Below are 24,350 nucleotides of genomic sequence, written 5' to 3'. Positions count from 1 at the left end.
CAGGTGGATTGTATTTATCATCATTAGTCATTTAGGTCAACATTGGATCATTCAGAGATCCTCACTGAACTTCTGGAGAGAGTTTGCTGCACTGGAAGTAAAGGGGCTGAATCATTTTGCACGCCCAATTTTTCAGTTTTTGATTTGTTAAAAAAGTTTGAAATATCCAATAAATGTAGTTCCACTTCATGATTGTGTCCCACTTGTTGATTCTTCACAAAAAAATACAGTTTTATATCTTTATGTTTGAAGCCTGAAATGTGGCAAAAGGTTGCAAAGTTCAAGGGGGCCGAATACTTTCGCAAGGCACTAAGTAGCTATGAAAATTGTTTCGCTGGTAGAAAGCTAACGTTACATGCATAGTAAAGGGTTTTGTTCTTTCTGGATTCCATCAGAATGACAATTGCAGAGAAAGGGACAGGGAAAGAACTCTTACAATTCCAACTATTGTTCTTAATTAGACAACTACCTTTTTTTTGCCAAGGTGTATATGCTGAAAACAATTTTGCCCGCTCTACTGATGTTTATCATCATTTTGTGAGAAGAATATTTTTTTATAAATATATTTTTTAAATTCAGATTTTTCAGGTGCTGCAGCACCCCAACTTCCTGCGGATACCTCTAACCCTGGCAATTTGACTATGCTAGAAATGCAATAAGGTTCTATCTGCAAAAATCAGATTCTGAGATAATTGGGTTTAAGTTTCGGAACCCTCGTTGGTTTGAATGGTGTCAGTAATTTTTATATTGTATTCTTTTGAATTTAAGAACATGAATTGGGGTATTTAGAGTACTATATCGATAGAGAACATTGAACAGAACAAGCCTACAGTGGGGCAAAAAAGTATTTAGTCAGCCACCAATTGTGTAAGTTCTCCCACTTAAAAAGACGAGAGTGGCCTGTAATTTTCATCATAGGTACACTTCAACTATGACACAAAATGAGAAAAGAAAATCCAGAATATCACATTGTAGGATTTTTAATGTATTTATTTGCAAATTATGGTGGAAAATAAGTATTTGTTTAATAACAAGTTTATCTCAATACTTTGTTATATACCCTTTGTTGGCAATGACAAGAGGTCAAACATTTTCTGTAAGTCTTCACAAGGTTTTCACACACTGTTGCTGGTATTTTGGCCCATTCCTCCATGCAGATCTCCTCTAGAGCAGTGATGTTTTGGGACTGTTGCTGGGCAACATGGACTTTCAACTCCCTCCAAAGATTTTCTATGGGGTTTTTCTGATTTTCTGGAGACTGGCTAGGCCACTCCAGGACCTTGAAATGCTTCTTACGAAGCCACTCCTTTGTTGCCCGGGCGGTGTGTTTGGGATCATTGTCATGCTGAAAGACCCAGCCACGTTTCATTTTCAATGCCCTTGCTGATGGTAGGCTTTGTTACTTTGGTCCCAGCTCTCTGCATGCAGGTCATTCACTAGGTCCCCCCGTGTGGTTCTGGGATTTTTGCTCACCGTTCTTGTGATCATTTTGACCCCACGGGGTGAGATCTCGCGTGGAGCCCCAGATCGAGGGAGATTATCAGTGGTCTTGTATGTCTTCCATTTCCTAATAATTGCTCCCACAGTTGATTTCTTCAAACCAAGCTGCTTACCTATTGCAGATTCAGTCTTCCCAGCCTGGTGCAGGTCTACAATTTTGTTTCTGGTGTCCTTTGACAGCTCTTTGGTCTTGGCCATAGTGGAGTTTGGAGTGTGACAGTTTGAGGTTGTGGACAGGTGTATTTTATACTGATAACAAGTTCAAACAGGTGCCATTAATACAGGTAACGAGTGGAGGACAGAGGAGCCTCTTAAAGAAGAAGTTACAGGTCTGTGAGAGCCAGAAATCTAGCTTGTTTGTAGGTGACCAAATACTTATTTTCCACCATAATTTGCAAATAAATTCATAAAAAATCCTACAATGTAAAAAAATCCTACAATCTCATTTTGTCTGTCATAGTTGAAGTGTACCTATGATGAAAATTACAGGCCTCTCATCTTTTTAAGTGGGAGAACTTGCACAATTGGTGGCTGACGAAATACTTTTTTGCCCCACTGTATGTCAATAACATTTTGACAAAAATGCAGATAGAACCTTATAGCCTAGTCCCAAACTCTCAAATGACTCCCAGTATTGACTTGAACTGCCATCTACGGATTAGCTCATACATGTCTGTCTATGGTTGGTAAACAGCTGTCAATGTCTTTCACAAATTTTAAAATACAATCGCGCGAACAATGTAGGCTAAGTTTGGAAAGCAAATGCTGTCATTACGAACTGTGTAATGTCATAGGTATTTTAACATGACTATTTTTTTACACACACAAAAAAAAACATTTGAAATATTTAATGAGTAGAATTCCTCAAATGAAGGGGGTGATGACACAATCTTTGGGAGAGGGAGGTATCTGATTTCATTGGTCCTCAACTCGTGGCTCAGACACTTCATTCAGGGTAAGTGGAGTTAGCCTGCCCAGAGCAGGATTCATTGCCATAGAAATTTAACTGGCTAAATGATGAGTCACTTTTGTGTTACCGGTTATCCCGAGTTGAACTGAGAGTTGACCAAAGTTACCTTGCCAACTCTTCAAACCTGATTCGTAGTATAGGGCTCTGGCCACAGTGGCTAGGGGTTCCAAAATGTTTTTTTTTTTTTTTTTCCAAGTTACCACAATGCACTTTCTGGTCCCATTGATCACCCAATGTACAGAAATTCAGCAGTTTTACTGGTACCAGTGATTTTACTGTACCAAAGTAGTAAAAAGGAAATGAATGCCCCACTTGTTCAAAGAAAGGGCTCAGCTCTGTTAGGCTAGTGGCAAGTCCCTCAGAATATTATCGAGATAACCCCTACCCGAGGTATAACAAAACACAACCATGTTTCTCTATCTCATCAAGGGCTCCCGTATATGAAATGGATGGTTGTGTAGAAATATTTTACTGCCAAAGTGTTTAAATTGATAGATATTATGACACACCTGCCCACGTAACTCAATATAGCCTGGTTGGGGGGGGGTTTGTTCCCTTAGCCCCTAGACGTGCAATTAAGGGCTCTATTCAATCTGTATTGCTGAAGCGTTACAGTTTGTGAGAAATAAATGTAAAGATAATTTCCATTTGAGCTGTGAATGCAGTCTCCGCTGACGCGGGAGAACTGCCTTTTTAATTTCACTCTCGCTGTAACGATGAATTTCCATGATACATGACAACACTCAAACATCTTTGCATACATATAAGTAGCCCTTGTTCATTTTGGATTATGTGTGCTGACTGACTGACCCTCATGTCTTAAAGTAATGATGGACTGTTATTTCTCTTTGCCTATTTGAGCTGTTCTTGCCATAATATGGACTTGGTCTTTTACCAAATAGGGCGATCTTCTGTATACCAACCCTTCCTTGTCCCAACACAACTGTTTGGCTCAAACAGCATTAAGCTGAAAATAAATTCCACAATTTAACTTTTAACAAGGCTCACCTGTTAATTGAAATGCATTCCAGGTGACTGCCTCATGAAGCTGGTTGAGAGAATGCCAAGAGCGTGCAAAGCTGTCATCAAGGCAAAGTGTGGCTACTTCAAAGAATCTCAAATAAAAAATATATTTTGATTTGTTTAACACTTTTTTGGTTACTACATGATTCCATATGTGTTATTTCTGATCAAGCATTGTACACAAAGACCACTAACTCACAAATTTGCTTTCATGCGTGCTCAGTCCCCTCCTGTACTCCCTGGCCACCATAAATTTTCACATAAATCTAGTTTTACCATCCTAAGGTCACCCCAGCATGAATGCTCATTCTTCACATTGCGAGTCCAGTGTGAATGCTCATTCTTCACATTGTGAGTCCATATCCAGTGCATTTTTGCTGTTGAATGGCCTCCTGACATGTGGCAGTCCAGTTCCATGGTTTCTCTGTCTCTAGTAACTGTCTGAGAGGAGGACTGATGGTGGACTGGGCCTATCGAGGATGTTTTGGGAGATTCAGGATGGCATGAAAGCAAATTTGTGAATGTAAGCAAATTTGACTTGGAAGGTTGTCTATTGAACAGCTACCTAAAAGTGAAGTTTACATTCATCATGAATAATCACACTTGATATTTCAACCCATTGAATCTGTGTGTTTACAGATCTATATTTCCCATATGCAGTAAGATATCCAAATGTTGTTTGTTTGTGTGTGTAGGTCAGACAACTGACTACTTGCTAAGGACCCTGGGACGAAACACCTCCCTCTGCAACTGGATCCTGGACTTCCTGACGGGCCGCCCCCAGGTGGTAAGGGTAGGTAACAACACATCTGCCACGCTGATCCTCAACACAGGAGCCCCTCGGGTGCATGCTCATGGCCAAGCATGACTCCAACACCATCATTAAGTTTGCCGATGACACCGACAACGATGAGACAGCCTATAGGGAGGTGGTCAGAGACCTGGCAGTGTGGTGCCAGGATAACAACCTCTCCCTCAATGTGATCAAGACAAAGGAGACAATCGTGGACTTCAGGAAAAGGAGGACAGAGCCCGCCCCCATTTTTATCGACGGGGCTGTAGTGGAGTGGGTCAAGAGGTAAAAGTTCCTTGTCCACATCACCAACTAACTATCATGGTCCAAACACACCAAGACAGTAGTAGAGGGCACGACAATGGCTATTCCCCCTCAGGAGACTGAAAAGATTTGGCATGGGTCCTCAACTCCTCTAAAAGTTCTTCAGCTGCACCGTCAGTTGCATCACCGCCTGGTATGACAACTGCTCGGCCTCCGACCGCAATGCACTACAGAGGGTAGTTCGTACAGCCCAGTACACCACTGGGACAAAGCTTCCTGCCATCCAGGACCTCTATACCAGGCAGTGTCAGAGAAAGGCCCTAAAAAATGCCAAAGACTCCAGCCACCCTAGTCATAGAATGTTCTCTCTGCTACCGCACGGTAAGCGGTACTGAGGTGTCAAGTCTTTGCCCAAAAGGATTCTTAACAGCTTCTACCCCCAAGCCATAAGACTCCTTAACAGCTAATCAAATGGCTTCCCGGACTATTTGCATTGCCCCCCGCATTTTTACACTGATGCTACGCTCTGTTTATTATCTATGCATAGTCACTTTACCTGTACCTACATATTACCTCAAACTAACTTGTGCTCCCGCACATTGACTCTGTACCGGTGCTCGTTGTATATAGCTTTGTTATTGTTATTTCATTGTTGCTCTTTGATTATTTGTTATTTTTCAATTTTCTTATTTTTAATTTGTATTATTTATATATATTTTTTTACTTCAGTTTATTTTAGTAATTACTTTCTGAACACATATTTTTCTTAACTGCATTGTTAGTTAAGGTCTTGTAAGTAAGCATTTCACTGTAAGGTCTACCTACACTCGTTGAGTTTGTACTTTGACCATTGCCCTCTCCGTTTCATTCTGTTTGCTTCCGTTTCGTTCTTAAATAGTAGACCGTTTCCCTAATTAAATAGACCCAGGATTCAGGGACTGGTGTATTTTCCCACATTGGCCACCGGGTGGCATACTATCCACAGACATACATTTAGTTTATGCAAATCAATGCAGTGAGTGCACAAGGCAAATATAAAATCTTACAAAAACACACCGAGAAGTCAACTCAGTTAGGAAGAATCCAAAGACTCATGATCTACGAGAAATGGGACATATCAAGTTAATATTCCAATGTAATATATTTCCAACATTGGTTATTCTGAGCTTCCTCTTTTCAAATCACACAATATAAAGTACAGACCATAAACCATAATTTGGGTGTATATATGGTTGGTTTTGGTAATGAACAGATAGAACGCATCACACTGTACCTTATCTTGGTGGAAAGGGATTTGTTCATTTATGCCGCGTTCACGACAACTGGGAACAAAGGAAAAATATGCTCCGACTGGAAAAAATAGTTTTAAACGGTCATCCAACTCAGAATTCTGAAGATCACTGACGTCATTATTTGACCTCGTTTTCCAAGTTCCCAGTTGTTTTCAACGCGGCATCAGATTCACTATGGTATAATGCTGGCGTCATCGGTCCTTTTAAATATTTTGAGGCGGATCCGTTGGCTAGAGGTTTTGGATTTGCGCAGCATCAGAATGAGATTTGAGCTGGGGTGCTAGAGTCTTTCCAAATGGAATTACAAATCCAATGGATAGATTGAGACCCTAAAATAAAAAAATATTGTCAAGAGGGTAAGTTGTTTATTTATATAACTAATTTACCTAACGTTACAGGGTTCAATTGATATGTGTTGCTCCCGGTCCCAGCTGTGGCTAGTCGTTTTAAGGAATGCTTCCTCTTCCAATCGACGCAGTAGCTATCTAACAATACTAGCTACTAGTTAGTGAGAAAATCAGTCAGGAGCTATGCTTTATTTATTGAGTTTAGCAGTAGGAATGTATTTGTCCTCTTTAACGATTGGAGGTTGAAGCCAGTGATGTGAAGAATTATGTCTAACGCTTGTAGCATTTAGGATCTTCAAGTGTTAGTTTACTAGCTGCTGGGCTAGGCGGCGAGCTAGCCTGGCTCGCGCTGTTAGCTAAGTAGATGGCAAACAATAACTCACGTGACCCAGTTTCTGGTTGTCTATTAAAGCATTAGCTAAAAAAATGTAAAGCACGATTGTGACGGAGTATTAAATAAGGCTAGGATGCTAGTCATTCTCAGGTGGGCACTGGGCAGTGTTTTTTTTTTTTTAAATTTTTTTTTGGGGGTGATTGCTAACTAAGCGTTTTGACTGTAACGATGGAGTGTTGGCACTCCTTGAAAGCCAATAGGTTCTGGTATACTAGCTACAGTAGTTAGCCATAGTAAATATTTGTTTATTGGTTTCGCCTATTCCCCCATGGCTATAGCCAACTGACTTTAGTTAAAAAGCCATATCGTTTGTGTATGTACTTCAAAAACAACTATGTGCGAAGTAGTTAGGCATGCCGTTTGGGAAGTGCTCCTAACCAGCATCATGACAAACCACGATAGGATTCAAGTGGTGAGGAAAAGTGTGCATGATACCGCTTAACGTTACTCTAGGGTTACCCACGTTCGAGTCGTTGAGAATGAAACGAGTGGGTTTGCCGGGGGGTTCCGGACGAGATAATGCCAGTTGAGTCACATGACTGATGGTTACCTTTGCGGACTGTTTTGAACTGCACGTGCCTCTTGACACTTTGTACAAGTTGAAACGTCACACCGATGTTTATCATTAACGCTCGAGAATTGACTTGTCGCGTTCAAAACATCTGAACTCGGAAACCTCAAGTTCACTGCAGACATTACTTGTATTAGTCGAATATATGGTGATACTGTAACATTTAGTTCAGGCATTGTAGACCTGCCCATCTGTTCAACCTGACATTGAATTTCAAGATCTCTTCCAGAGGTAAGTATAAGGAAGTGCTGTATACCGGCAAGACCATAGCAAGTCAGTCTTCAGTATGGATATTTACCGTCATTTAAAAGAATAAGCCATCCAGTTCTCTTCCTGTTCAGTTGCTTTTTTTCTCTTGAATAAATTCTTACTGGGCTAGACCTACAGTGTATTTGGAAAGTATTCAGACCCCTTGACTTTATCTACATTTTGTTACATTACAGCCTTATTCTAAAATGTATTAAATTATCGTCCCCCCTCAGTCCACACACAATACCCCATGGTGACAAAGCAAAAACAGGTTTCAACATTTTTGCAAATTTATATAAAAAAACATCACATTTACATAAGTATTCAGACCCTTTACTCAGTACTTTGTTGAAGTTCCCTTTCCAGCGATTACAGCCTCAAGTCTTCTTGGGTATGACGCTGCCAGCTTGGCACTTCTGTATTTGGGGAGTTTCTCCAATTCTGTGCAAGTCCTCTCAAGCTCTGTCAGGTTGGATGGAGAGAGTCGCTGCACAGCTATTTTCAGGTCTCTCCAGAGATGTTAGATCGGGTTCAAATCCGGGCTCTGGCTGAGCCACTCAAGGATATTCAGAGACTTGTCCCGAAGCCACTCCTGCGTTATGGTCGTTGTCCTGTTGGAACGTAAACCTTTGCCTCAGTCTGAGGTGCTGTGAAGCAGGTTTTCCTCAAGGATCTCTCTGTACTTGATGCTTGGTATTCAGGCCAAAGAGTTAAATATTGGTTTCATCAGACCAATGGTCTGAGAGTCCTTTAGGTGCCTTTGGCAAATTCCAAGCGGGCTGTCATGAGGAGTGGCTTCTGTCTGGCCACTCTACCATAAAGGCCTGATTTGTGGAGTGCTGCAAAGATGGTTGTCCTTCTGGAAGGTTCTCCCATCTTCACAGAGGAACTCTCGAGCTCTCTGAGGGACCATCGGGTTCTTGGTCACCCAGCTGACCAAGGCCCTTCTTCCCGATTGCTGTTTGGCTGGGCTGCCAGCTCTAGGAATAGTCTTGTTGGTTCCAAATGTCCATTTAAGAATGATGGAGGCCACTGTGTTGTTGGGGACCTTCAATGCTGCAGACATTTTTTGGTACCATTCCCCATATCTGTTCCTCGACACAATCCTGTCTCGGAGCTCTATGGACAATTCCTTCAACCTCATGACTTGGTTTTTGCTCTGACTTGCACTGTCAACTGTGGGACTTTATATAAACAAGTGTGCCTTTCCAAGTCATGTCCAATCAATTGAATTTACCACAGGTGGACTCCAGTCAAGTTTTAGAAACAACTCAAGGATGATCAATGGAAACAGGATGTGCAATTTTTTTGTCTCATAGCAAAGGGTCTGTTTTATTTTTTTAATACATTTGTTAACATTTCTAAACCCGTTTTCACTTTGTCATTGTGGTGTATTGTGTTTAGATTGGTAAGGACAAACAATTGAATCCATTTCAGAATAAGACTGTAATGTAACAATGTGGAAAAAGTCAAGGGGTCGGAATACTTTTGAATGCACTGTACATGGACAAGCTGCCTTCTGAAGATGTGTGTTGGAGGGTCTTTGTTGATTTGATGAGACAACCACACATTCCAACTATAAAAGAGCATGATGTATCATTGTTTATTCAATGTACGTATTCTAAAAGCTGGGGGATGTTCTTGGTGAAGTCATAATGTGTGAGAGATCGTGATTTGAACCAGTACCAGATTACTCACTCCCCCGCTATAGCAGAGAAACTTTACCGTCTGTGCTGTGATGGAAAGACTGAAGTGTGCAACTGATCCTGCTCGTCACAGTTTCGGAGAGCGAGCGAGACGCCAATCAGTGTTATTCCGCCTGAGTAGCTCATTGTGCCACTATCCCATTAAATAATACATCGGGAGATGGGAGAGGTAGGGCTTTGTGCGCTTGATATTCCACCCCACTGACACACTGACTGCCCTTCCTGTTGTTTTCACTGTCCAGTAGCCACTCTATAGAAATTAAATAGGGAAACAAATTAAAGATGGAAATGCAGGCTGATATCTCTTGTCACACCTGCTGAACATGCCTTCACTTGTGGTAATGACATTTTAGAGTATATACGTACATATGTTATGTGGACAGTGGAAGGGTCATTTACCAGCAAGTTTTTATATGCTGTTTGTTTAAGGGGTGATAATTCCGTGTACAGCTCTAGATTTCTGTTAACCGAGGGTCGGAGTTCAGGAGGCAAGGACGGCAAATGGACTCCTGTTGCTACATCGCTGGTTGGTCAGTCCAATTAGGTCAGATGTCGTTAGTGTTTGGAGTGAGATTTTTCACCATTGATCTAATTGGTAACAGTGACATGCAAACATTTTAGGGAACATCCCGCATTTCACTCCAGACTTTACCATCCAAACACAACAATGATAAAGGCCATTCAGGCCGGCACACAGTGACTATTTGTGCACAACCACGCTAAGGGGCCACATTAAATAAGCTTGAAGGCCAGGCTGTACTGCCATGGTCTGTCCTGCAAATATCTCAAGCCCAGTTGGCAGTTGTCATATTTTCCTTAAAAGATATGGAGATGCCAGCACGAATACTCAATTATCAAGTGCACATTTGCCTCAAACCCTTGGTCTGGTAAATAACCTTCACTGCCTTAATTAACTATGTCACACACACAGACTTGATGCCATAAAGGGAGAAGTTGTTGACTCTGTTCGTGTCTGTGCTGTATGACTCGCTCTGTGGAGCAGCAGCTGTGTGGAGGAAGAGAGGTGGCAGGCGCCCACCCCTACAGCCTCAAACCCCACACCTGGAAGCCATCGTCCCACCCCTGCCTGACAGGGCCCCGGTGGGCCTGGAGGAGCCGGCACAGGCTCCATTACGTCAGTCACCTGTGTTTTATTAATCATGCCCGTGTCTCATCTGGGTTGTGTTTTACAGTTGGCTGAGTTTGCAATCATTACAACCACACAGAGCCTTGTCAAAGTGCTAATATTTTTTTTTCTCCAATTGCTGGAAACATTTACTTCCTGAAATTCCACCTAAAGAATTTCTGATGGTGTCAACTGTCGTATCGGTAATGAAATCGGAACATCAAGCACATCCCACAAGAATGAGTCATGTTCTAGGTTACAGCTTGTAAAGTCGGTTAAACATTTATCTGAATACATATTCGGTAGGCCTATCATGTCTCTTAGCCATTTAAAACATCTTAAGAGCTTTCCTTGCTATAATAACATTTGTGGGTACACACTGACCTCCAGTGATATCATATCAGTGCTTTGGGCACGTGTCACCGTTAATTGATACTCTAGGCCTTTATACAAGGGAAAGTCAATCTCCATTGTGTGCTAATCTCAGATCAGCTTCTAAAACAACATTTGTGGAGTTAATTAATTAGTCTTGGCCTAGACTATACCTTTGACTCTAAAGCTGTGGAAATACCTATAGGCTTAGTGTAATAGCACAATGTGCTTTTGGGGCCTGGAATGGGTGTCAGAAGCAGCAGATCAGAATATTGTATCGTGGTCTGTGTTTTAATGTGTAGGCTAAACACACACCGAGAGGGAAGTAGATTACTTGAGTGTTTTGTTCTCTCAAAGTCGAGGCTGGAATGGCAATGTGTATTCTACAAACTGTTCAGTATCAGTGCCCGATTCTGACACAGTCAGAGGATCAGGATGTCTTACAAAGTGAACTGAGCATGTGGCCTTGCTCTCTCTCAGGTACAATCTTAATAGGTCCACAACCCAATGAAACCTATGAGAGCTACAGCATATGCTCATTTTAATAGGTGTAGGAACCTGAGCCATATGCTGTTTGTATTGGTAAGCCTAGGTCTTCAGTGACTGCCTTTAAAAAAAATAAAAAAAAAATTTTATAGAGCGCAATACACGTAGTCAGGGCTACATGCTTTTAAGGAGGATTGTTCAGCTGAAAGAGCCAGCTAAGCTACGCAACATGCATTCTAAAGGGACTCGGGAGGTAGAGGACTCCAAATGCCTTTTGAAAATAGGCTCCATTTTTATTCTAGAAAGTGAAACGTGCTTCAAGGCTACTTGATCAAACCTTTAATCCAACCGAAGATCTACTCCAGAGGTTTGGGTGATTGTGGAAGTGAGAGGTTCACTTTCAGTTGGTGACGTGAACATTTGCGAAACCTTAAAGGTACTGATAAAGGCAAACATGCAGGGCTATATCTTCTGTTTCACTGTTGTTGCTCAAGCCTGTGGTATTCATAGGGGACTATTGCGCACATGTAATTTAAAGCCCTGTCGCTGACTGCATGCTGAAACCTGTTGAATGACACTCATGTGATAGATTCTCATGAAACCAGTTTTAACCATGGCAGTAGCAAATTCAGTTAGAAAACCATGATATATCTGTAACAATCCACTGTAATTTTGGAGACCAAGATGCTTAATTTATGGCACTTTAAAACAAGGCAAACGCATTTGACATTTTCGCCTGAATTTTGGACACTTCACCCCAAGTTCTCATTACCGAAATCTGTCTAAAAGGCCTAGTTTTAGCCTGATGGTTTCTTTCTGGAAATATGTTTACTTTGGTCCCTCAAGTGGTTCTCATGCTTTAATAGCCCCCCTCATGAATCCCCAAAATACTTGCCTATTAGCTAGTTTTTAAAGGCGAAACCTTAGTTTTAGTAGGTAACTTCTATGAAAAGTGCCAATCTCTCTCTGTTTGCTGGAAATGACCAGCATTTTGCCACGACATTTCTATACATGAATGATGGACACACAATGAATGTGAAATCTTGAGCTATCAAATACTTTTCCAGACATTTTGAATGGAAATAGTGTCCACGACAGCATCACATCAGTGCAATAAAGCATTAATCTCGCCCCCTTCAAGCAATGAGGGGAATCTGCCTGGTTATGTAACGCTCTAATCCTTTCGGTCCCGGAGGGAATTGGAAAGGGCCTCAAGCACATCTGTGAGGCTTGTGTCATTGGCTCAGACTCGTTCTAGGAAATCTTGGGAGTGCAGCTGCGTGGAGTACTGCGTTTGTCACATCTTTGGACTTGGTTATGGCAGGAGTGTGATCATGGATGTCTGGAGAACCGACCTTGTGACCCAGTAGATCTAATGCTGATTGGAAATGCATGCTTTGTGAACTGATTTTGGTAAAGGTACTGGAATAGATTAAAATGTTTAATACTTGGTCATACTGAACAAAAATATAAACGTAACATGTAAAGCTTCATGAGCTGAAATAAAAGATCCTAGTATTTTTCCATATGCAAAAAAACCCGTATTTCTCTCATTTTGTGCACAAATTTGTTTACATCACTGTTAGTGAGCATTTCTCCTTTGCCAAGATAATCCATCCACCTGACAGGTGTGGTTTATCAAGAAACTACACGGGGCGGCAGCATAGCCTAGTGGCTAGAGCGTTGGACTAGTAACCGGAAGGTTGCGAGTTCAAACCCCCGAGCTGACAAGGTACAAATCTGTCGTTCTGCCCCTGAACAGGCAGTTAACCCACTGTTCCCAGGCCGTCATTGAAAATAAGAATGTGTTCTTAACTGACTTGCCTGGTTAAATAAAGGTAAAATTTAAAAAATAATTAAAAAAACGGATTAATTGGCATGATCATTACACACACCTTGTGCTGGGAACAAAAGGCAACTAAAATGTGCAGTTGTCAACACAATGCCACAGATGCCTCAAGTTGAGGGAGCGTGCAATTGGCATGCTGACTGCAGGAATGTCCACCAGAGATGTTGCCAGATAAAATTATGTTCATATCTCTACTATAAGCCGCTTCCAATGTTTTTAGAGAATTTGGCAGTACGTCCGACCGGCCTCACAACCGCAGACCACATGTAAAAATGACAACCCAGGACCTCCACATCCGACTTCTTCACCTGTGGGATCGTCTGAGGGAAGGGGTGGGGGGAGTGCTGAGGAGTTGTTAATAAAGCCCTTTTGTGGTGAAAAATTAATTCTGATTGGCTGGGCCTGGCTCCCCAGTGGGTGGGCCTATTCCCTCCCAGGCCCACTTATGACTGTGCCCATTTTCAGTCATGTGAAATCCATAGGTTACTGAATTCCTTTTATATTAATTGTAACAGTAACATTTTTGTAAATGTTGTTTTTTATATTTTTGTTCAGTATATATTCCAGATGGTAGTTTGCTCTTTTGGTAAATGTTAATTGAGCCATTCAGTTAAATATTTAATAAAAAAGAAAAATCAATATATGCTTTAGGCTAACCCTTGAAGAATCAATCTGATGTTATGAATACATGCTACTTTTCCCCTGTCTGTACACTGGTCTCTTATGCTTCACTGACTCATCTCTCCTTCTCCCAGGTTCAACTGCCACCATGGCTGAAATGGAAGTGGCTATCTCTCCTGCCCAGATCGAGACACTTCATCTCAGCCCCTCGCTGTCCTCCACCTCTACATTTTCCTGCCCTTCCTCACCTGGATCCTCTTCTTCCTCATCCTGCTCGGACTGCTCCTCGGACTGCCCCAACCAGCACCAGTCCTCCTCCAGTCCCAGAAGCTCCAGCCCCAGTGGCTGCAGCAGCGGCAGCGATGGCATGCGGGGCTGCAGCCCTCCTTTGGACATCATATCTGAGGACGCTATGGAGCTGGACCTGGTCATCGACCCTGAAGTGGCCCTGAAGGCTTGCCAGGAGGTCCTGCAGAATGTCAAACTTCTGAAGGTTGAGGAAGAACCAGAGTTGTTGGAAAAGTGCAGCCCGCAAAGGCGGCTGCCCAATGGAACAGTATACTTGGAGCCTTTTGACACGGGTTCGATTAAAGAGGAGGAAGAACGGCATGATCCTCTACAACAAATAACACTACCATGCCCTCTGTCACAACAGCCTTGTGACACAGGTTCCATTAAAGAGGAAGAAAGTGATGCGCTTCGACATATTCCTTGTGACACCGGTTCGATTAAAGAGGAGGATGAAGAGGAGGAAGAAAAGCGTGATCCTCCCCGACAAATTACTCCCACATGCCCTCAGTCGCAACAACAGAATGGCGACCAGTCCTCCGCAGCAGCCAAGCAGTCCTTGCTTTTACGGTTATTTGAGTCTAAGCTCTTCGACGTCTCCATGGCCATCTCCTACCTGTACAAGTCCAAAGAGCCTGGCGTCCAGGCCTACATTGGCAACCGCCTCTTCAGCTTCTCGGACGACGACGTGGACTTCCACCTACCCCAGCTGCTCAACATGTACGTCCACATGGACGAGGATATGGGCGACGCTATCCGGCCCTACGTGGTGCACCGCTGCCGCCAGAGCATTGCCTTCTCCCTGCAGACGGCATGGCTGCTCGGCGCCTACTCCTCCGACATGCACATCTCTACCCAGCGCCACTCGCGCGGGACCAAGCTGCGCAAGCTAATCCTCTCCGACGAACTAAAGCCCCACTCGGCTTCTAAAGGTGGAGATCCAGCTGGTGCTGCAGCCACCAGCCCTGGGCTGCGGGATGGTGCTCGGATTCACCAGCGGCACGCCGTGGAGCTGTCCCCGGCTCCCGACAGCCAGATCATCCCTGCCGATGCCTACCTCTCGCCTTCCAAGCGGACACACCAGCGGTCCAAGTCGGACGCCACGCATTGCACGAGCCTGGCGACTAGCCTCAAGAGAACAGCCAGCAACCCCAAGGTGGAAAGGGGCTACGATGAGGTGAGTGCCTTAGCATCCCACGTACCCTAGAGAGGTTAACGTCCCACCTGACCAACATCCAGTGAAAGTGCAGGGCGCCAAATTCAAACAACAAATCTCATAATTAAAATTCCTCAAACATACATGTATTATACACCATTTTTACAGATAAACTTGTTGTTAATCCCACCACAGTGTCCAATTTCAAAAAGGCTTTACGACAAAAGCATACCATGCGATTGTTAGGTCAGTACCTAGTCACAAAAAAACACAGCCATTTTTCAAGCCAAAGAGTGGAGTCACAAAAAGCAGAAATAGAGAGGAAATGAATCACTAACCTTTGATCTTCATCAGATGGCACTCATAGGACTCCATGTTACACAGTACATGTATGTTTTGTTTGATAAAGTTCATATTTATATCCAAAAATCTCTGTTTACATTGGCACGTTATATTTTGCCTATAAAACATAAAAAGTGCAGAGAGCCACGTCAATTTACAGAAATAATCATAAATGTTGATGAAAATACAACTTATGCATGGAATTAAAGATATACTTCTCCGTAATGCAACCGCTGTGTCAGATTTCAAAAAAGCTTTAGGAAAAAGCACACCATGGAATAATCTGAGTACAGCACTCGGAGACCAAAACAAGCAATACCCGCCATGTTATGGAGTCAACAAAAGTCAGAAATAGCATTATAAATATTCACTTACCTTTGATCTTCATCAGAATGCACTCCCAGGAATCCCAGTTCCACAATAAATGTTTTGTTCGATAAATTATGGACTTTATTTCCAAATACCTCCTTTTTGTTTGCGCATTTAGTACAGTAATACAAATACGCAGGCAATAGGTCCAGACAAAGTCAAAATAGTTATATTAAAGTTCGTCAAAACATGTCATACAAAGTATATAATCAATCTTTAGGATGTTTTTTATCATAAATCTTCAATGTTTCAACCTGAGAATTTCTTTGTCTTTAGAAATGAAAGGGAACGGAGCTAACGCTCACGGGCGCCAGCCTGACTGAGCACATGGCCTTCTGGCAGACCCATGACTCAATCGGCTCTCATTCTCTCTCACTTCACAGTAGAAGCCTGAAACAAGGTTCTAAAGACTGTTGACATCTAGTGGAAGCCTTAGGAAGTGCAATATGACCCCACAGACACTGTTTATTGGATAGGCTAAGACTTAAACTTACAAACCTCAGATTTCCCACTTCTGGGTTGGATTTTTTTTCTCAGGTTTTTGCCTCCCAAATGAGTTCTGTTATACTCACAGACATCATTCAAACAGTTTTAGAAACTTCAGTGTTTTCTATCCAAATCAACTAATAATATGCATATCCTTGCATCTGAGCCTGAGTAGCAGGCAGTTCACTCTGGGCACGCTTTTCATCCAGACGTGAAAATACTGCCCCCCCCCCCCAAGAAGTTAACATCTTATGTCATACAGAAAGAGGGGCAAGTGTTATCTGAGTTGTAGAGTATGGAAGAAGTTATTTTAATCATGTCTTCAATAGGCCTGTTGCATACATGTTCTCTTTGTTAATAGTCACTGTAGATGATCGAACAGAGTAAACCCTGTGTGGATTTTAGTTGAGGAATCTGAGCCCCTACTCTGATTACCAAGTTTTTCTCTATTTGTGTGTCAGTAGTAAATGCGTGTCTTGCATAACACTGGGATTCAGCAAGTTAAATTTTCAACTACACTGGATCGTGGCAGGTCAGCAAGACTTTTCTTCGCAGGTGCAGTGAATGCTTGCGACTTACGGCATTGTCTCACAATAATATTACTTGTGGAAAAACTGTTCTGTCAAAATGGAACATTCTTTGGGAGCACAGGATTACACATTTTAGGATCTTCAGGAGCACTATTCCAGCTCTTTCTATAGACTGAGGCTAGTCTGGCTAGACTAACTAATAAAGAAGGGGGTGGGGTTAGGTAGCATCTGTCCCACATCTCCAGAGTTCCCTCCCTATTGTTTTGGATGTGCAGTCTACTCCCTCTTCTTTTTGGCTGGACTTCTCAGCCAGATTGCTCTGCAGCTGGTGTCAGAGGTCGGAGTGAGTTTGAGTCCCTCTCGACTGGAGCGCTTGTTGTAAAAATGGGTCACTTTCTATTGTTGCTGATATTCAATTGTTTACCAGATGCTATTGTGAGTATGGTTTTGTGTTGAGGCAGGATTTGTCAGTGTTGACCAGGGATATGGGCCTTGTGGTAAACCACATGAAAGCCATGCCTCTTGGTTGGAAGAGACACTTTCAAACAGTGTGGTTTCCTTGTGAGTGCACAGGGAAAGAATGTCAGGGATAGTGTTTATCTGCTTCCCCTTTCTGGCCTTTCTGTCTCGCTGACTGTCTGAACTTAAATCTGGCTTGCAGCCTTCTTCCATCTCATCAGGGGATCTGTTATTTTATGAGAAAGACAGAACAATGTCCTGAACCAGAGCAGAGAGATAGTCACATTCCCTCTCCTCTCGTTTTATATATTTTACTCATCTCACTTCCACCCCTTCTTTTAAATGTTTTTTTATATACTTTTTCGGCAAGTGGACTCTCCCAGACATCTTGCTGTGTTACGTTTTCTCCCTACTTCCAATGTTCCCTCTTTTACCTCTAGTCTCTCTCGCTCTGCTGCCTTTTTTCATTCTGTTTTTTTGTTCCCGTTTTTGTCATCCTTTTTAAAAAAAATATCCCCTAACCTGCCCTCTCTCGGCTAATATCCTCTCCTTCTTTCACTGTCCCTCACTCTGTTTTCCTCCTCTCCCTTCGCCAGTTGTACCTGCATCAAACTGAACTGTGCTTGTGCAGGCCGTGCTTGTCAAAGGCACTCCTTCGATATAAAGTTTTTGATTAAAATAAAAACGTGTCAGTCTCCCTTTCACAAGGTTATAGTAATGACAGTTTCTGCTACTTAAGACTGTCTCAACTATGTTTTGCATTTGAGAAAATTAATAATTAAGGATACATTTTTAAAAAACTTCTCCCATTGACTTGCCAAACCCCGGGCTGCTTCGCAATCGCTCCCGGAAGTCTCGCAATGTTGCGCCTCTGGGTTTAGAAACTGATCACGAGATGTAATGCAAGCAGTCCATTTTGCTTTGATAAATAATGTACTGATAGTCCTTATTGATAAGGCTTCACTCGCCATCTTGTTAGTCCTGAGCTGTGTTCAAATACTCATGCTAACCGCACTATTTGTGACAAAATCAGTATGTAATATGCTTATTGGTCATAGTATGGATATAGTTAGTATGCCAAAAGTTCCCGGATATGGCGTACTACAATTGTGAAAATTCGAAGTATATAAGCAGTGGCCCATAATGCAATTCTCCAGGAAATGGGCGTGGCTTTACAACAATTTCAGATTAGAAAATGGCGGAAAATATACAGTGAAAGTACGACGAGAGCGGATACATTGGCTGCTTTTAAGAAAATGTTGAGCAATGTAATAAGGTAATGACTTTTCAAATAAGTTGCGTTACATGTTATGTTGGCTGACAATTTGTTAGCTTTGCTATCCTTACAAACCACATATCATTACAGTAGCTGAAAGGATACCTTTTGTTTATAGGATGCTAAAATGAACTAATAATATGTAGTGTGTATACTAATTGAGTATGTAGTATACAGTATGTTTGTATGGGTATTCAAACACAGCTCTGGTTATAGGCCTAATTGAATAACTAGGTTTTTCTCTTTTTACTTGGCCTCTGGCTGGATTGCATCAGTGAGGGGAAAACATCAGGACACAAAGCACAGTGAGGAGGAAGACGAATGTTGTGAAATACACTGAGCGTACAAAACATTATGAACCTGTTCTTTCCATGACAAACTGACCAGGGGAACCCAGTTGAAAGCTACGATTCCCTTATTGATGTCACTCGTTAAATCCACTTCAATCAGTGTAGATGAAGGGTAGGAGATGGGTTAAAGAAGGATTTTTAAGCCCTGAGACAATTGAGACAGATTATGTGTGCCATTCAGAGGGTGAATGGGCAAGACAAGATTTAAGTCCCTTTGAACGGGGTATGGTAGTAGGTGCCAGGCACACCGGTTTGTGTCAAGAACTGCAACACTGTTGGGTTTTTCCACACTCTAATAGTTTCCAATGTGTATCAGGAATGGTCCACCACCCAAAGGACATCAAGCTAACTTGACAACTCTGGGAAGCATTGGTGTCAACATGGACCAGCATCCCTTTTCGACACCTTGTAGAGTCCATGCCCTGACGAATTCAAATCAAATGTATTTATAAAGCCCTTTTTTACATCAGTTGATGTCACAAAGTGCTATACAGAAACCCAGCATAAAACCCCAAACGGCAAGCATTGCAGATGAATTGAGGCTGTTCTGAAGACAAATTGGGGGTGCAACGCAATATTAGGAAGGTGTTCTTAATGTTTTGTACACTCAGGGTATGTCCACCATTTTGAGCCGCGCTTTAATGTGAGTGGGACGCCTCCGCAGTGCAGTTTGGGTGGGTGTTGCATAAAGGTGCTTTTGTTTAAAGTCTGGGTTTAGCTGTCAGTGTCCAGCAGGCCCCCTCCGCCTCACTACTTCCCTCTTCCTGCCCCCCGCGTAGTCTTGGCAACAAAGCTGCTGGGCTAGGGCACTGTGGTGGATTAGGATGGCTCCTTTTTTAAAAATTTATTCAGTGGTATTAAATGTAAAATACATTAGAAAATATATTAGAATTTTAACTATAGATGCAACTGTCGCTTTACATAAATGATTGTAGTTTATACAGTGAACTTTGCGACCTTTTGCCACATTTCAGGCTTCAAACATAAAGATATAAAACTGTATTTTTTTGTGAAGAATCAACAAGTGGGACACAATCATGAAGTGGAACGACATTTATTGGATATTTCAAACTTTTTTTAACAAATCAACTGAAATTGGGCGTGCAAAATTATTCAGCCCCTTTACTTTCAGTGCAGCAAACTCTCTCCAGAAGTTCAGTGAGGATCTCTGAATGATCCAATGTTGACCTAAATGGCTAATGATGATAAATACAATCCACCTGTGTGTAATCAAGTCTCCGTATAAATGCACCTGCACTGTGATAGTCTTAGAGGTCCGTTAAAAGCGCAGAGAGCATCATGAAGAACAAGGAACACACCAGGCAGGTCCGAGATACTGTTGTGAAGAAGTTTAAAGCCGGATTTGGATACAAAAAGATTTCCCAAGCTTTAAACATCCCAAGGAGCGCTGTGCAAGTGATAATATTGAAATGGAAGGAGTATCAGACCACTGCAAATCTACCAAGACCTGGCCGTCCCTCTAAATTTTCAGCTCATACAAGGAGAAGACTGGTCAGAGATGCAGCCAAGAGGCCCATGATCACTCTGGATGAACTGCAGAGATCTACAGCTGAGGTGGGAGACTCTGTCCATAGGACAACAATCAGTCGTATATTGCACAAATCTGGCCTTTATGGAAGAGTGGCAAGAAGAAAGCAATTTCTTAAAGATATCCATAAAAAGTGTTGTTTAAAGTTTGCCACAAGCCACCTGGGAGACACACCAAACATGTGGAAGAAGGTGCTCTGGTCAGATGAAACCAAAATTGAGCTTTTTGGCAACAATGCAAAACGTTATGTTTGGCGTAAAAGCAACACAGCTCATCACCCTGAACACACCATCCCCACTGTCAAACATGGTGGTGGCAGCATCATGGTTTGGGCCTGCTTTTCTTCAGCATGGACAGGGAAGATGGTTAAAATTGATGGGAAGATGGATGCAGCCAAATACAGGACCATTCTGGAAGAAAATCTGATGGAGTCTGCAAAAGACCTGAGACTGGGACGGAGATTTGTCTTCCAACAAGACAATGATCCAAAACATAAAGTAAAATCTACAATGGAATGGTTCAAAAATAAACATATCCAGGTGTTAGAATGGCCAAGTCAGTCCAGACCTGAATCCAATCGAGAATCTGTGGAAAGAACTGAAAACTGCTGTTCACAAATGCTCTCCATCCAACCTCACTAAGCTCGAGCTGTTTTGCAAGGAGGAATGGGAAAAAATGTCAGTCTCTCGATGTGCAAAACTGATACAGACATACCCCAAGCGACTTACAGCTGTAATCGCAGCAAAAGGTGGCGCTACAAGTATTAACTTAAGGGGGCTGAATAATTTTGCACGCCCAATTTTTCAGTTTTTGATTTGTTAAAAGAGTTTGAAATATCAAATAAATGTCGTTCCACTTCATGATTGTGTCCCACTTGTTGATTCTTCACAAAAAAATAGTTTTATATATTTATGTTTGAAGCCTGAAATGTGGCAAAAGGTCGCAAAGTTCAAGGGGGCCGAATACTTTCGCAAGGCACTGTATATACAAGTACCAGTAAAATGTTTGGACACCTACTCATTCCAGGTTCTTTATTTTTACTCTTTACTACATAGAAGAATGTATAATAATAGTGAAGACATCAAAACCATGAAATTGCACACATGGACTCATGTAGTACTCAAAATAGATTTTATATTTGAGATTCTTTAAAGGAGCCATTCTTTGCCTTGACAGTTTTGTACACTTAGCATTCTCTCAACCAGCTTCATGAGGTAGTCACCTGGAATGAGTTTAAATTAACAGGAATTCTGCAGCGATACGCCATCCCATCTGGTTTGCACTTAGTGGGACTATTTGTTTTTCAACAGGACAATGACACCTCCAGGCTGTGTAATGGCTATTTGACCAAGGAGAGTGATGGAGGGCTGCAACAGATGGCCTGGCCTCCACAATTCTTTAAAAAATAATAATAATAATCACCCAACCTCAACCCAATTGAGATGAGTTGGACTGCAGAGTGAAGGAAAAGCAGCCAACAAGTGCTCAGTATATGCGGGAGCTCCTTCAAGACTGTTGGAAAAGCATTCCAGGTGAAGCTGTTTGAGAGAATGCCAAGAGTGTGCAAAGCTGTCATCAAGGCAAAGGGTGGCTACTTTGAAGAGTATAAAATTGATTTTGATAAGTTTAACACCTTTTTGGTTACTATAGTATTCCATATTTGTTATTTCATAGTGTTGATGTCTACACTGTTATTCAATAATGTAGAAAATAATACAAATTAATGAGTAGGTGTGTCCTAACTTTTGACTGGTACTGTACATACAGTGCATTCGGAAAGTTTTCAGACCCCTCAACATTTTCCACGTTTTGTTACGTTACATCCTTTATTCTAAAATTGATTGAGGAAAAACAGTTAATTAATCTACACACAATACCCCACAATGACGGAGCGAATACAGATTTTTATAAATACTAGCAAATATATATTACATTTTTAAAAAAAAATACATTTACTCTGACAGAGCTACAGAGTTCCTCTGTGGAGATGGCAGAACCTTCCAGAAGAAAAACCATCTCTGCAGCGCTCCACCAATCAGGCCTTTATGGTAGAGTGGACAGATGGAAACCACTTCTCAGTAAAGGCACATGACAGCCCACTTGGAGTTTGCCAAAAGGCACCTAAAGACTCGCAGACCATGAGAAACAAGATTCTCTGGTCTGATGAAACCAAGATTGAACTCTTTGGCCTGAATGCCAAGCCTCACGTCTGGAGGAAACCTGGCACCATCCCCATGGTGAACCATGGTCGCAATATCATGCTGTAGGGATGTTTCAGCGGCAGGGACTGGGCGACTAGATGGGATCGAGGGGAAAGCTGAACTGAGCAAAGTACAGAGACCCTTGATGAAACCCTCCTCCAGAGCACTCAGGACCTGACTAGGGCGAAGGTTCACCTTCCAACAGGACAACGACCCTAAGCACACAGCCAAGACAATGCAGGAGTGGCTTTGGGACAAGTCTCTGAATGTTCTTGAGTGACCCAGCCAGAGTCCGGAATTGAACTCGATCGAACATTTCTGGAGAGACCTGAAAATAGCTGTGCAGTGACACTCCCCATCTAACCTGACAGAGCTTGAGAGGATCTGCAGAGACAAATGGGAGAAACTCCCCAAATACAGGTGTGCCAAGCTTGTAGCGTCTTACCCAAGAAGACTCTAGGCTGAAATCCCTGCCAAAGGTGCTTCAACAAAGTACTGCGTAAAGAGTCTGACTACTTATGTAAATGTGATATTTCATTTATTTTTAAAAATAAATGTGCAAACATTTGTACAAACCTGTTTTTGCTTTGCCATCATTGGGGAAATAAACGATTTAATCAATTTTAGAATAAGGCTGTAATGTAACAAAATGGGAGGGGGGGGGGCGTCAAGGAGTCTGAATACTTTCCGAATGCGCTGTGTGTGTACAAGTTTGGACACCACCTCATTCAAGGGTTTTTCTTTATTTTACTATTTTTCTACAATGTAGAATAATAGTGAAGACAAACTATGATATAACACATGGAATCATGTAGTAACCAAAAAAATGTTAAACATATCAAAATATATTTGAGTTTCTTCAAAGTAGCTACCAATTGCACACTTCCTCAAAACCTCCCGTTTTATTGCCCCCAGCACAAGGTATGCCACACCTGTCAGGTGAATAGATTATATTGGCAAAGGAGAAATGCTCCCAGGGATGTGAACACGTTTATGCACATTTTAGGGTATCTTTTTGTGTGTATGAAACATTTCTGGGATCTTTTTATTTCAGCTCATGAAATATGGCACCAACACTTTACGTGTTGCTTTTATTTTTGTTCATTGTCGTTGGATTGGTTGCATTAAAAATAGACATTTTGGTGGCAGACATGCTTCAACATTGATTTGTTTGACTGCTGTAAAATCAGTTGTACATTTTTTAGACTGACTTCCTTGTAAGATGAACTAGTACAGAGAAGCTATGTGTTGTCACCAGGTTAGCTCTGCCTTGTGCAATGGTATTCCAACACGTGGCCATATGTTCAACAATCACCTGGACTACAGGTGCAAAGGACGTCTGCTCTATTGCTGACGTCCATGCATATAGATAATGCATTTCTGCTGCACCTTGTGTTCTGCAGGTAACCAAGCCTCCCTGTCAACTCTATCCCCAAGTCATCAGCAATGTGTACTTTGGTTACAGGTCTATTGGGTGAGCAGTTACTGACTACATTCCAGAAGGTATCCTGCGACTAATTGCTCATTTAGGCTAAACTCCTGAAATGCATTGCGTTGTAGAGAAAAAACTATCTTTTGTGTCATTAAGCACTGAAACTATCAGCGGGACATTTTTTCAGTTCTTTAAAATGTGTCCGCAACTACAGTAAAAATATTTTGCCACCCTTGCACTTTGCAATGATGCAGAATGTTCTGTTTCTCTTTTCAAAACTGATTGAATTAGTATTTATACTGTGTAGGCACCTGCAACTTACCACAGGTGAGAAGTTACACTAACTGAG

At 42.0% G+C, this 24,350-nt stretch overlaps 1 protein-coding gene across 1 annotated transcript in view; it reads left to right on the top strand.

Annotated features, from left to right (window-relative positions):
- Positions 1-6,039: 6,039 nt before the first annotated feature.
- LOC118399369 (phosphatidylinositol 4-kinase beta) overlaps positions 6,040-24,350 on the top strand; it is a 33,653-nt gene continuing 15,342 nt past the window's right edge. Inside the window, exons 1-2 of the mRNA XM_035795401.2 lie at positions 6,040-6,198; positions 13,698-15,028. Of these exons, the coding sequence (XP_035651294.1) occupies positions 13,712-15,028 (1,317 nt within the window). The 5' untranslated portion in view covers positions 6,040-6,198; positions 13,698-13,711. The remainder of the gene's footprint in view (positions 6,199-13,697; positions 15,029-24,350) is intronic.

This window comes from Oncorhynchus keta, chromosome 20 (genome assembly GCF_023373465.1).
Source record: "Oncorhynchus keta strain PuntledgeMale-10-30-2019 chromosome 20, Oket_V2, whole genome shotgun sequence".
Classification (NCBI taxonomy): Eukaryota; Metazoa; Chordata; class Actinopteri; order Salmoniformes; family Salmonidae; genus Oncorhynchus; species Oncorhynchus keta.
This window is presented reverse-complemented; position numbering and strand designations above follow the sequence as displayed.